Here is a 15,326-nt window from a genome sequence, read left to right on the forward strand (position 1 = left end):
ACCTGCGCACATTGGTAACTGTAATCAGAGTCTAAAGATCCTGGGATTGTTTGCGAGACCTGCCGTTTTTACAGTGTACTATTGATGAAGAGAGTCAGGTCATTTGCACAGTGGTATGAGGCAATTTTTTCTTTAATTAATCCAATTTAGGCAAAACTTATCATTTGGGGGATTTTGGCATTTCAAGCGAAACTGGTGATCGGTACTTTTTATTAAAGTTTCAATTAGGTGAAAAACTATAAGGAATGGTCACATTTTGTATATATTGGGAAAACAATTAATTTAGGGGGTTACGGAGCTCCTGGAGATTTACTTTAATACAGTGTAATTATTGATAAAATCATTCTTAACATTGCATCTTCTTCTAAAACTATCATATTATCATATTAATATTTAGATTACAAATACATATTTTCCTCATTATGTATAGGATTCGCAAGAAGAGCATCTTAATAGGAGCAGCCGCCTATTTTTCGCTAGTATGGAAAAGACGACAATGGTACAATTCAATAAATAATTCCACTTTAATGTCAAAGTAATAATTTAGACAGTTACACTGCGCACATCTGCAAAAAAATAGATGCAAGCTGGTTTACAGGCTAGGAGAACAATCAACTTATAGAAAATACATCATTCAATTGATTCTGATTACACCAAAACGTATTGTAAGGGCTTTACAAAGACTACAAAACTTTTCAGATGAATTATTTCACTGCTTCTGTCTATTTACATGATATGTTACATCAAAAAAATGTACAAAATATAAAATGTATACAGACAAATGTTTCACAAACATTGTTCTTCTTCGTTGTAAACGACGTGTACTCACTGAGATGTATTGCAGGAAGTTCTAGCTATGCTTCTGTCTGATGTGCATGTCAGAGACGTCAGGAAAAGATGTGCAATCTTATCCTGATGACATGACGGAGACAAGATATATAGAGCCGGTAGGTGTATATCTTGTCTTTCTACATATTAGATTAATGTGGAGTTTGCACATGCACGACATAATTAGGATTGTACAATGGGCCAATAGCACCGTGTAGGATAAGCTTGCCTTAGCCAAGAGCTGTAGAGCGGAGTTCTTGCAGAAGAATTACAGTAGATGACCAAATGGTGGCCACGAGTGTTGTGTAGCACCAGTTACAATATTGAAGGTAGCTCCTGTTGTATATTTTCTACACAATGCCATAGCCCTTATGTAATTACGTCATTTATTGTGTTGATTCATTGCATTTCTCATTGTACCAGGAATCCGGTCTAATGCAATCTGTTCTAAGTCTGCTAATTCCTTGTAATGTAGGTTTTGAACGTTTTTTTTTTTTTAATAACATGCCGATGTACCATTGTATCTCCTGCATAGTATAAGTACAGGATAAGCACACTGGAAAAAAAACAGCCTCAACAGTTGCATTGTAGATTTGTTTGCAACATATTAAGTCATGAAACACACACCAACAAATTAAAGTACAAACTTGTCTTGTTTGCATGGTGCAAGGCATTGTTTTTGTCATGATATCTAGGTATATACATCGCCCACCCAAAACACTGTGCAAAACCAACCCAATTAGATTAAAAATTCTACACCGCCTCATTCTTACTCGACATTGAGAACCCAACTTGAAACAGGAGTAACTCAAACATGCTTAGAATATAAGACACAAGAGAGGGCAAAAAAAAACAAAATCCAATTGTGCTCATGCTTCATCGCGTGCCCCCAGCTCTGCTGGGAGATCATCCAAAATGTCTCTCTAAACAAAGGAAAAAAAAAGTATTCTTGAAGGTTTTCAAACCAACTGTTCCACTTTTGTTATGGTAGACATGTGCTATTGTTCACCTGTATTTCTGAGATTAAGACAACATCAGAGCATGCAGTCATTACTGGTTCTCATTTATGAAAAGAACGCAAGACTCTGCACTAAATAGTATCTCAAAGCTAATGGGTAACGGAAACACTGTAGGACGCATCAGCGGATTCTGAACTCTGACTGTAAGACTATTAAGATCCATTTTAAGGCAATGAGTCAGCACCATATGACTTTATATTCTTTTTTTTTTCCTGTCCTTCATTCTTCACTCACAATGCTCACATGAAAGCATCTCCAGGGGAAGCCTTAGTAATTTGTATAAAATCTTTTAAGCGGGCAGCAGGTGGTTACAAAAACACCATAGCTGCAATGAGGACAATTTGAAGCAAGTGACTCAACGCGGGGGAATACAGAATTGAGAGCATGGCAGTTCAGATTTACAATTGGCACTTATCCAGTATATCACAGTAGATTTTCTTCTAGTTGCACAAATACATTTTGTGCTTTTTCTGAGGAGCATCATCTAGTATGGAGGCAGTACACAACAATCTCACCAATGTAGTCATGTGACCGGCACAATGTCTTACATCAGAGATTTGAAGTGGGTTAAAAACACTGCACAATTGATACATAATGTCAAAAAACAAGAACACACAATATACACAAACATCTGTGCTGTAAACCTTGCAAAGAAACTAAACCATTCCAGTTTGGCTAACAAATGTGCAATCTGCTTGTTTGCCCTGTATCTTGGGCCTTTTCCAGTTGACTAATGGAGATTCTTATTGCTCCATTCATATTCAAATACCTTGATGAGAAGCAAATTAAATCTATCCATTTCAATTTCTTCACCTCACTTAATGTCAGAGCCTAGTCACCTGCCTACCAGCACGTTATTCGGGCATGGGTGTTGCATTGTGCTGCTTCCATAATGGCAGTGATCTACTGGACCAAACCGTTTTCTATACCAATACACCATCTGGAGGTGACTTCTCAGAGGGTTGACTCAACAGATGGCTCTAGACCTTCGTTGTGGTGGCTTGCGCCGTCACTGTCACAGCTTTGTCCACTTGAGAAATTGGCTGCTTCTTGAAGACGCATTAGCATGCTCATCTGTTAATAAGAAAATAATGTATTACACCAAGCATGCAGATCGGATATTTTACACCATAAAACTGTTCTTTCATTAGGCAGAAACCTATTGACACTATGACTTATCTTCTTAATCAATCAACAAGTGTTATATAAAACGGCAACAAGGATAGAACAGAGGCATCGTCCGTCCAGCTTGCTACAACAATCCATCTTAGTTATGAGATTATTCATCTATGAAAAGATGAGCAGCACTTCCAGTCTTCTTTATATTAATAAACTGGATGCAGCATGCTAATTAATAATGATTTATTAGGCGTTTACACCACCTAATACAACAAAGAGCCAGATAAATGTGCATTCATTCTTAAGCTTTGTTTTTCTCCATAGTAGAAAGAGAAGTTCAAAGGACAAGGTTAAAACGAGACTTATATGGTTTTCAGGATGAATATTTCTTGGTTAACATTTGCAGTGTGACAGCAAAGCATTAGAAAAGATTAACATGAAGTACAGAATATTCAATGTGGCATGCAACAAGGTTAGATGAATTTCTGTTTCCAAGAAAAAAAAAACACTTTAATGTACAGATGTGTCATTTCTTATTTTTCGTCTTTTGGCCTAACATATCTTGAGATGACTGATGTGAAATGAGTATTTTGGATAAAAAAAAATCTTTTGTTCATACTACTGATACTGATTGCTGTTATTTGAAAACAATGTGGTTGACCCTCTTTGGGGCATTGTGGCTGGAAAAGTATGAGGACATTTGTGGCTTGTAATGTTGTGAAGTTGGCATTTTTGTTTTACATTATTTAAGGAAAATGTAGTGGACAGCAACTCGCACATTATGGGGGTCACAACAGCTGACACTGCATAGAGGAGCAGAGGCTGGCACTCTATTAATATGAAGGTGGGGGGCACAAAGTACACGATATTATAAAAGGCAATATTCCACTTTAGTCTAAGGCTAAATCAATATAGAGAAACGTTACACTTTCAGTCTTTAGAATTATTCCTATACAGATTATTACCCTTCTGAAGGAGTGGATACAATTATAATCTCCACTCAGTGGGGCTTATGTATGAACACTAGACTGGAATGATGATGTGTCTACAGAAACTAGACTCCAACTGTCATTTTTCTAGGACACTAGTTTTCATAAATGAGCCCCAGTGAGTCCTGCCCTACTTTTTTATTATATATGTACACTGATGAGTCTTAAAACTGAATATTTGTCATTTATCATAATGTAATTTTAGTTCCACAATTCTGTACTGATACATTTTTTAATATTTATAGTTGTTGCAGCTCCTTTTTTATCTCCTACAAAAGACATATATTTACATAATATTAATAATAATCTATTTATATAATTGCCTTGTTGTGTTTTAATTTCCTGTTCTGTCCAGATGTCACCATATCCCAGAATTCCAAGCGGAGGAAGTTCACCGACCGCCATATTGGGACACCCAAGTGATGGGTGTCTCAATATGGAAACTGCTGCTTGTACCACCAGCGGAACACTGTCGCACCACATACACACACACACTCTATATGCCTTACGCACTACACACACACGCACACACACACACACTCAAACACACACTCACGCAGCCTCTTGTGCAGTACCACTAGTGGAACACTGTTGCGAGCATTCCGCCACCGGGATCAGCCGAATGATTCACTGACTGCTGCCATTTTGGACAGGAGGAGCGCATGCACAGTTTTAATGTGACCTGACCACCGCTATTTGTCTGCACAAAGATGACAGCGGTCTGATTTACTCCACCTGTGCGAATTCCGCGCAGGTGCAGTGAATCATTCAGCTGATCCCGGCTGTAGATGCGCGACTTGTCTGTAGGCACAGGAAGCCAGTCACATTAAAGGGGTTATCCCACTAACGAAAGTTAATTTAAAAATTGTCTGTGTCTGGCCATGTACGGAGCATACCACATCTCCTTGGCAGAGGAGGAAGCAAAAGACAATGCTGACATTACAGCATGGGATCACAGTGGATTCATTTTGTGAAGTACAATATTTCACTGACTGTTTTTAAAAAATATTTTACCTCACAAAATGTATCCTCTGCAATCTCCTGCTGTAATGTCACTATTGTCTTTTGCTTCCTCCCCTGCCCAGGAGCTGTGGTATGTTCTGTACATGGTTAGACACAGGGGTGAGTGTGTCTGACCATGTACGGTGCATACCACATCTCCTGGGCAGGGGAGGAAGCAAAAGACAATACTGACATTACAGCAGGGGATTACAGTGGATTCATTTTGTGAGGTAAAATATTTCACTATTTTACTTTTAAAAGTACTTTACTTCACAAAATGTATCCTCTGCGATCTCCTGCTGTAATGTCAGTATTTCCTTTTGCTTCCTCCTCTGCCCTGGACCTGTGGTATGTTTGGTACACGGTCAGACACAGTCAATTTTTTAAATTAACTTTGGTTTCTGGGAAAACCCCTTTAAAAAGCAAATATCAACCTCAACATGACTCCTCATAAAAAGTACGCCAATGACAATCAAAGGAAAGCAGCAAAGGCACAACGTCGAAGACAACAAAGGGCAAATGAGACTCTCGAAGAGCAACAGCATCGCTGGGACAAAAACAATGCATAGGCGTTGCGTAGGCGTCAAGCACATGAGTCCCCTGATGCAAAATTCATTAGATTATCACAGGATGCCATTAGGCAACAACAGCGCCACATGCTTGCCCCATCATTACATTACCACCCTTCCGATGTGATAGCATCAGGCTTCCATCTAGTAATAATAATATTAATAATGTTTTATCATTGAGCTAAATGGGTTGTCAACTTCTCTGACAATCCCTTCCTAAATGCTATATTAGCTGACTTAAAAAGAAAAAAAATACTCACCTCTCAAGTAGTGGACAAGTCCTTTAAATATATAAAAGTATGAAGAAAGCTACTAAGCTCCTTCTAGAGGCAGATGCAAGCAGCCAGTGTGTTTTGATTTAAAAATATAGTGGAAATTTACCAAGGCATTTGCAGTCCTTCAAGCCACTGGAGTAAGGTATATCAAAATTTGTACGAATACCGACACCTCTTAATAAATATGGTGCTTGTTTGGAGCACAGGAATAATAAACCAGTGCCAGCTATTATAAACCAGTGCCAGCTATTAGATTTCAGAAACAATGTATGAGAGTTTTGTGTCCTAAATTATAGCACATTTGTTGGGAGGTTGTAGGCAATGTCCCTTTATCCCTACCCACAAATTTGGTTTGCTGGGAATTATAAACTCTCCCCTATATTCATCGGCATAACCCTGTAATAGAAATACAGTGCTACAGTGCCAATAAAAATATAAAAAAAAAACCCTGCAGTTTTCTGGGGTGGGCCTTCACTTTTAGACTTTTATGACAACTTGGATGAACTTAGGCTACTTTCACACTGGCGGTTTTTGCCAGACATTGCAATGCGTCGTTTATGGCAAAAAAGGCATCCTGCAAAGTTGTTTGCAGGATGCGTTTTTGCCCCATAGATTAACATTAGCGACGCATTGCGACGCTTGGCCACACGTCGCAACCATCGTGTGACGGTTGCGCCGTGTTGTGGCGGACCGCCGGGAGCAAAAAACTTTAAATGTAACGTTTTTTGCTCCTGACGGACCGCTTTTTCCGACCGTGCATGCACGGCCGGAACTCCGCCCCCACCTCCCCGCACCTCACAATGGGGCGGCGGATGCGCCGGAGAAATGCATCTGCTGCACCCGTTGTGCAGTGCATCAAACGCCAGCGTCGGAATCTCTGCCCGACGCATTGCGATGGGGAGATTCCGACGCTAGTGTGAAAGTAGCCTTACGGTAATCAAAATAGCTTCTTAAAAGAAATTCCCAACAAAATTATTCTCTCATATACCATAAACAGATTAAAGCAATATTTAAAGAAATAATCATTAAAATATATAGCAGCAAGGTTCTTATGCCCTGTTCAAATTAAATGTTTGGGTCCAAGCAGTATTTCTTGTGGCTGTTTGACAGCCGAAACACATGCATGGATTGCCAGTTTGTTAGGCTGTCAAACAGCCGTAAGAGATGCAGCCGTGGGGACTCAAGCATTTTACTTGAACATGCCCGGTTAACACACGAGCATGCATGGATAACATCTTATCTGAGCACGTTCGCACATCAATAATAGTTATACAAAAAATAAAAACAATAACAAAAATGTACAAATCACATTTAACTCTTTCACGACCTATGAGGTATGTATACGTTATAGGTCATGTCCCTGCACTCCATGTGGGCTCCGGCGATGAACCCGCATGTTTTCCGGTACATGAAATCAGCTGACTTGTTCCCTTAAGAGGCGCAAGTGCAATCACGATCCACCCATCGCTGTTAACATCTTAAATGCCGTAGTCAATAATTACCAATTTGCCGAATGGCAAACAGACCCTAACTAAAGATCCTTAGACAATAAAGTATAACTTTTAATTATTCATTATAATAATAATTAAAAAATTGTGCTCATTAAAAATACAGAGTCCACAATAGTTACTGATGTCCTGGTTTGATGTATTGCTGGTATACAGTTAGGGCCAGAAATATTTGGACAGTGACACAAGTTTTGTTATTTTAGCTGTTTACAAAAACATGTTCAGAAATACAATTATATATATAATATGGGCTGAAAGTGCACACTCCCAGCTGCAATATGATAGTTTCCACATCCAAATCGGAGAAAGGGTTTAGGAATCATAGCTCTGTAATGCATAGCGTCCTCTTTTTCAAGGGACCAAAAGTAATTGGACAATGGACTCTAAGGGCTGCAATTAACTCTGAAGGCATCTCCCTCGTTAACCTGTAATCAATGAAGTAGTTAACAGGTCAGGGGTGGATTCCAGGTGTGTGGTTTTGCATTTGGAAGCTGTTGCTGTGAGCAGACAACATGCGGTCAAAGGAACTCTCAATTGAGGTGAAGCAGAACATCCTGAGGCTGAAAAAAAAGAAAAAATCCATCAGAGAGATAGCAGATATGCTTGGAGTAGCAAAATCAACAGTTGGGTACATTCTGAGAAAAAAGGAATTGACTGGTGAGCTTGGGAACTCAAAAAGGCCTGGGCGTCCACGGATGACAACAGTGGTGGATGATCGCCGCATACTTAATTTGGTGAAGAAGAACCCGTTCACAACATCAACTGAAGTCCAGAACACTCTCAGTGAAGTAGGTGTATCTGTCTCTAAGTCAACAGTAAAGAGAAGACTCCATGACAGTAAATACAAAGGGTTCACATCTAGATGCAAACCATTCATCAATACCAAAAATAGACAGGCCAGAGTTAAATTTGCAGAAAAACACCTCAAGAAGCCAGCTCAGTTCTGGAAAAGTATTCTATGGACAGATGAGACAAAGATCAACCTGTACCAGAATGATGGGAAGAAAAAAGTTTGGAGAAGAAAGGGAACGGCACATGATCCAAGGCACACCACATCCTCTGTAAAACATGGTGGAGGCAACGTGATGGCATGGGCATGCATGGCTTTCAATGGCACTGGGTCACTTGTGTTTATTGATGACATAAGAGCAGACAAGAGTAGCCGGATGAATTCTGAAGTGTACCGGGATATACTTTCAGCCCAGATTCAGCCAAATGCTGCAAAGTTGATTGGACGGCGCTTCATAGTACAGATGGACAATGACCCCAAGCATACATCCAAAGCTACCCAGGAGTTCATGAGTGCCAAAAAGTGGAACATTCTGCAATGGCCAAGTCAATCTCCAGATCTAAACCCAATTGAGCATGCATTTCACTTGCTCAAATCCAGACTTAAGACGGAAAGACCCACAAACAAGCAAGACCTGAAGGCTGCGGCTGTAAAGGCCTGGCAAACCATTAAGAAGGAGGAAACCCAGCGTTTGGTGATGTCCATGGGTTCCAGACTTAAGGCAGTGATTGCCTCCAAAGGATTTGCAACAAAATATTGAAAATAAAAATATTTTGTTTGGGTTATGTTTATTTGTCCAATTACTTTTGACCTCCTAAAATGTGGAGTGTTTGTAAAGAAATGTGTACAATTCCTACATTTTCTATCAGATATTTTTGTTCAACCCTTCAAATTAAACGTTACAATCTGCACTTGAATTCTGTTGTAGAGGTTTCATTTCAAATCCAATGTGGTGGCATGCAGAGCCCAACTCGCGAAAATTGTGTCACTGTCCAAATATTTCTGGCCCTAACTGTACATCAATGTAATACCTCCTCAAGCAGTGTGATTATAAACTGCTGGGGGCTATAACTACAGTGGTAGATATTGGGAAGTATTTCCCCATTAGTGTATAGATATAATGATAGATGGTCTCACATGAGGGTAGGTATTGTTCAGTTCCTCCTTTCATGTGAGTTATAGTATTTCATTCCGATGAGTTTTGGTCTTTCAAAATGATTTTAAGTTCATTCATCAACTGCAACTTTTTAAAAAGTTTCAAAAGCAAATCCTTTACCTTGGAGTGATTTTGTGTATTTCTTATATTTTTGTTCTCATTTTGAGACATATTCCAGTAATATGTGATTTTTTAAAAAAAATAAACAACATTTTTGATTTCTGCACAAAACTCATGACCCTTGTGTGCTATGTAGATGAATTTGGTGAAAAAAAACAATCAAATACAGGATGACAAGAAAAAGTGGATTAGCAGAAAAAAAACTGCAAATGATGAACTGAGTCTAATATGAAGAGCAGTGGTCGCCAATCTTTTTTACATTGAGGGAAACATGCAGCTCTGCGAGATGGTAGTGACCCATATCCAGCAACCTTTCCCCCAACTGTAGTGACACCTAGAGTTCCTCATTACAGGTAAGATGACAGGCAAAGCTTCCTCACAGAAAGAATACTGAGACCTTGTGCGCCCTCCCTTATAGGTAGGATACTTAGATCCAAGTGTGACAACCTTACCATCATTTGGTATCCTTACATCAAGCACCAGACTACTGCATCCAGCTTCAAGGACCTCTCTAGCTGACACTATCATCCTACACCAATGCCAGATCTTCTCTTCTATTCTGGGCTTCTCACAAAAGTCACCATCTGGAGATGATGTGTCACGCTATGATGGTCTTCGGTAAGAAGAGGGGGGCATCAAGCTACTGTATCCCTGGTACTTGGACCCTAACTATCCCTGTCCCGTGGGTACTCTTAAAGGTAGAGAGGCCCAAGTCTCCAACCTTACTATGCTCCTGTAATTGGCCTAAGCTGTCCCCTCCCCCTCCCCAAGGAGGCATGGGACAAATATGTTAGTGTATATACATGTAAGACAATTAGGGATAACAAAAAGCAACTTAGATACAAAAACACCAAGAGCAGAGAGGAATAAAAGGAAGGATAGGAATGTACAAACCAAATGGGAATAGGATAATGGAGATAGCACACATGCAAAAACAGCAGACAACAATCTCCAGCAGCAACTATGAACTCCAACTTCAGCACACCAACTCCAGCAAGCCAGGAAGCAAAACTGCCACAGGCAGAAATGAGAAGGTCTGGCCAAGTTTTATGTAGAAAGAGAAAACAAGCAGGTCAGGAGCAGCTGTAAGATGGAGCTGCATGTCACTAACCAGCATACAAAAAGTCATTAACCTCTTCAACACCAAAAGCTTCAAAGTCCATTTAATATGAGAAACAAAACACACAGGCTAAATGGAAGACCTGCGAATCACAATACATAAAGATTGCCTAACCCCAGATCTCCCAGGAGGACGTATCACACTTGTACCATGATGTTTTCATAGCTGTTTGCTACACCTGGTGACAGTGGTGAGCCACACATCATGGGCCCATGGGACACATGTGGCTCACTACGCACAGATTGGGGACCCCTGATGTACTACACTGAATTTTGTAGTGAGTACTTGGACTGATCCAGTATCTTGTCACATCTCAGGAGGCTCGAATTCTGTATTTTTCAGTCAAGAGAACAGAAAGAGAAATTTATGATGTCTCTTATTCAATTGCTTGGATTTCAAATGCATACAATGCTAAATATCTATGCAGCAATTTCTTGAGAAAGCAGCTGAAAGATTTTCACTGAGACATATGACCAAAAGGAAGGCGGCATAAAATAAAAAGACATTTTTAATCATAATTGTGAGCAGTGCAGACATTGTAGATCAATGCACATGGCATGAGTCACAGGGAATTACATTGATTTAATCTTAAACAATGTATCTTTAATGTTTTAAGTATACGTGATTAAATGTTAATATTAGGTGAGGGGGGATGTGGTTGTGCATTTGTCAATGTCATTCAGCCATGTAAAGTATTATGCCCTATGGAACCTCACGAGTCTTTCATAGGATTCCAATACACAGTGCACTGAATTTATAAAGAATAATCAAAGCCTGCTCTGATCGCATGCTGGCTGTTCTAGATTCATATCTAGGACACCCATGTGACTATTGATAATGCATTATCCCTTCAAAGGAACTGCATGGGTATTTTTTTTATATTGAAGGAGATAAAACCATTCCCATGAACAATGATAATACAATCAAAGCCTGGCATCTGGAATAAAACTTTCATTTTAATTAGAGAGGAATTCTTGGTGGAACATGCTCGATGATGTCGTTCAGATTTTTTTTTAGAAGATGCCCAATTTATTGAGGAAAACAATGCACTTGTGGTAAAGAATGTATTCAAAGTGCATCATTAGAAAGAAATATCCAGCACTGCCATCTGCTGTCCCTCAGCGGTTATTTCCCAGAGTAACTGGTAAAATACCTACTATACAGCATGGAACTGGTCTGATCCTAAAGTGCATTCATTTAAGCTTTACATTATTGAATTCAGAAGTGATATTTGCATAATATACTGGTAAAATGAAATGCTGCCATTAGTGAATAGTTAGGACATTTTCTTATACAATACAGCATCACCTGAATTTCAAATTACACAGCAATGTGCCAGCTGAATGCATTGAGACTGGGGACACATGATCAGACGTCCTCTGCAGCCAGGCCACTGCATATTCACCCTCAGAGAGCCAATAAAAATGGCTTCTTCCCTGAGAAAGCAGGCCACGGAGCAAAGTATCTGCAGTAGCATAGTGGTAAAACTGAGCAGACTTCTGCAGAAAATTAGGAAGGGATTATATTCTCAGGTGTCAAAGAGGAAAGGAGACTGATACTCTGAAGACAACTCCTTAAGGAAAGTAGGAGGGAACTATATTGTCATCTGCCAGAGAGGGATTGAGAATAATCCTGTTTATAGCCTGTTAGAAACACTAATAGCAATTCACTACACTCCCTGATAGAAGTTACGTCGCTTATCCATGTTATGTAAATAACAGCTTATAACTCGACGTTAAATTCTTCCATTGGTTGTATAAATTATTCTTTTGAAAGCTGAAACCCTCCAAAATGTGGTTTAGGTTAAGAAAATAAGCTAGAACAGTTTGTAGGATTCTGTCTTGAAATGACCTCTATGGTCGAATCAGTGCCCAGAAGCCAGCACTAAAAAAAAGGCAAATAAAAAACCGTGTGGCATTTGCAAAGTCCCACAGCCTGCTAAACAGATGGACGCTGGAAACGTGGCAGAAGCTGGATTTCTCTGATGAATCTTCAGTAGAATTACACCACAGCCACCGCAAATACTGCAGGAGACCTACTGGTGTCCATATGGATCCAAAATACACCCAGAAAACAGTTACATTTGGTGCTGGAAAGATCATGGTCTGGGGTTACATTCAGTATGGGGTGTGCAAAACATTTGCAATGTGGAAGGCAATATCAATAGCCTAAAATATCAAGAAGTATTAGCTACCTCTTATATTCCAAATCATAAAAGGGGTCAAATTCTCATACATCCATCTGTACAACAAAGTTCCTCCAGGCAAAAAAGATTAAGGTGCTCAAGGACTGGCCAGCCTAGTCACCAGACATGAACATCATTGAGCATGTTTGAGTAGGATGAAACAGGAAGCTTGGAAGACAAAACCAAAGAATCTAGATGAGCTCTGGGGGGCATGTAATACTGCATACTTTGCTATTCCTGATGACTTCATTAATAAATTGTATGAATCATTGTTGAACCGCATGGATGCAGTCCTTCAAGCTCATGGACGTCACACAAAATATTAAATATGACTCTAATAGCACCACAACTTCATTCACCAATGTTATGCAACATATATTTAAATTTTAAGTTAATTATTTGTTTGAATATCACATTACTTTCTGTGGGTGACAAAACTTTTGTCTTGCCAAAATCTGACCATTCTGTGTCCATTAACTGATCAATATTTCTGCATTGATGCCAATTTATTTTCTCAATCTAAACCACATTTTGGAGCTTTCAAAAGAATAATTTATACAACCAATGGATGAATTTAACGTCAGGTTATAAGCTTTTATTTACATAACATGGATAAGCGATATAACGTCTGTCAGGGAGTGTACTTTTCTCAAGTTTTGATCTAAAAATCATTCATGAGGTAACCTCTTTAGTTTTGGTAAAGTCTTCTACCAAACAAAAATTGTAAATATTGCACAACCTTTTTAAAAATTGATTTTTTCATTATAATATAGATGTGATTTTTAATTACTCCATTTCTCCATGGAGTGCAAATCATTGGAACTATTGTGAAAAAATAAAATGAAACTTAAAGTTCCTCATCTTCATATGATAAGGCTTCTTTGTTTTTGCTGTTCTGGTATAGTTTCCATATTGCTACGCCAAGTGCTTGCTAGTTCCATGGTTGGCAGGAAACATCAAACTGGTTAAAAGTTATTGCTATCCTAATAGAAAGATTTTTGGATAAATAACGGTAACTTACCAGTTTGGACACAGTTACCAATCAATATCACTTCTTATTCAGCATTCAGTTCAGAAAAAAATCAAAAACTTAGAAAGATGTTCTATGAAATATTCTATACTATATTTTTTTCAATTCTATTTTCCTCATTCATTATTTTTTAGTCACAATACGATTTTTTCTATAAAAAAAAACCCACGTCATTAAAAAGCATTTAGTGTGATGCCTTCATGCAACCTACCAGTGGATCTCCGTCTTTGTCACTCTCTGGCACATGTTTGGAGGCTGTTCCCTCTTTGATGACATACCCATCATACCCTACATCTTCCGGCCGTAACTGAAGTAAGGCTGGACATTCATGCTGAGATGAACAAGAATTCCAAGGAAACGTGTCTGTTATCCACTTTGCTGGGTCTTCCCAAGGGGTTCGCTTACCATACATCTGTAAACGCAATGCACATGTAGATCATAGGTTCTTATATTAAGCAATTAAATATTTGTCAACATTTTTCAGTTTGTAACTAATGTGCACTAAATTAATTTATTAATAAAAAAATTACATTTATACAGTGATACTATTGATATCAACATTGCAGAAATGTACTCACCCTTACCTTTGCTTGAATTTGATTAATAACTTCAATTTCTCATGAAAAACATGCAAAGGCAAGGAAGGAATCATCTGTATAGTCTGCAATTATTGCATAGTGTGAAATGGTGATAATGATGACATTTTTTATATTCGGTGGTCTCTTAAACATCTCGTAGATCAGTGAGAGTCTGGATCCTGAGACCATCACGGATTGGGTTGAGTGGTCGGTAGTGTTTTCAGGACCAGCATCCCCACCAAACTAAAGGTATATTTAAGAACACAGTTAACTAAATCCACTGTAACTTTGGCAACTTGACTTTATACCTGAAGTCCTTCTCTCACTGCTTCTAGGAGATATGGTATGACAGAGTAATTCCAAAGGTCTGTATACCATATTTTGGACCCATCCACATCCATTGGGCAGGAAAGGAAAAGGCGAGGACCTGGGAAAAACAAACAAACAAAGTGTTGATTAATTTTAAAAGGTGATTTTAAATTTTTGGTACTTTAATTTAGTAAGAATATGCTAAATAAAATATGCCAAGCCCTGTGTCTAGATGTCCCGAACAGTGTGAAGGAGGTTACATCAGATAAAATAACTTTACTCCAGTACTCTGCAGTACAATCCCTATACTTCCCGCAGAGTTATATTTTGTGATGAAGCCACTTTCATACTGTTTGTAATATCTGATCAAATTGTTGTCGGGAGATGAAAAGGTGGCTCTACCATGAGACTTGTAATATACAGTAATGCATGAGACAATTCACATGTGGGTACTTTTCATTCAAGGGAATGGAATCACTCACAATTTTGCCTACGAACACTGCCATAAATAAAGAATGGGATCTAAACATCCTCCAGGGACAATGCTTTTCCACCATGAAGGAGCATCATCTTACAAGGCAAAAGTGATAACCAAGTGGCTCAGTGAGTAAAACATTGATATTTTTGGCCTTGAGCTAGGTAAACCCCACATTGAGAACCTGTGTTCAATTCTCAGAAACTACGTGGACACACTAAAACAGAAATTGTGATAAATTCCAAGTACAGATT

The 15,326-nt window shown here is 38.9% G+C and overlaps 1 protein-coding gene across 9 annotated transcripts in view; it reads right to left on the reverse strand.

Annotated features, from left to right (window-relative positions):
- Positions 1–505: 505 nt before the first annotated feature.
- Positions 506–15,326, reverse strand: part of NAV3 (neuron navigator 3) — a 1,008,138-nt gene continuing 993,317 nt past the window's right edge. For all 9 annotated transcript variants that reach the window (XM_069764543.1, XM_069764542.1, XM_069764540.1 and 6 more), the window contains 3 exons: positions 14,597–14,715; positions 13,922–14,122; positions 506–2,921 (listed from right to left, as the gene is read on the reverse strand). In XM_069764543.1, coding sequence (XP_069620644.1) covers positions 2,802–2,921; positions 13,922–14,122; positions 14,597–14,715 — 440 coding nt within the window. In that variant the 3' untranslated portion in view covers positions 506–2,801. The remainder of the gene's footprint in view (positions 2,922–13,921; positions 14,123–14,596; positions 14,716–15,326) is intronic.

Source organism: Ranitomeya imitator, chromosome 4 (genome assembly GCF_032444005.1).
Source record: "Ranitomeya imitator isolate aRanImi1 chromosome 4, aRanImi1.pri, whole genome shotgun sequence".
NCBI lineage: Eukaryota > Metazoa > Chordata > Amphibia > Anura > Dendrobatidae > Ranitomeya > Ranitomeya imitator.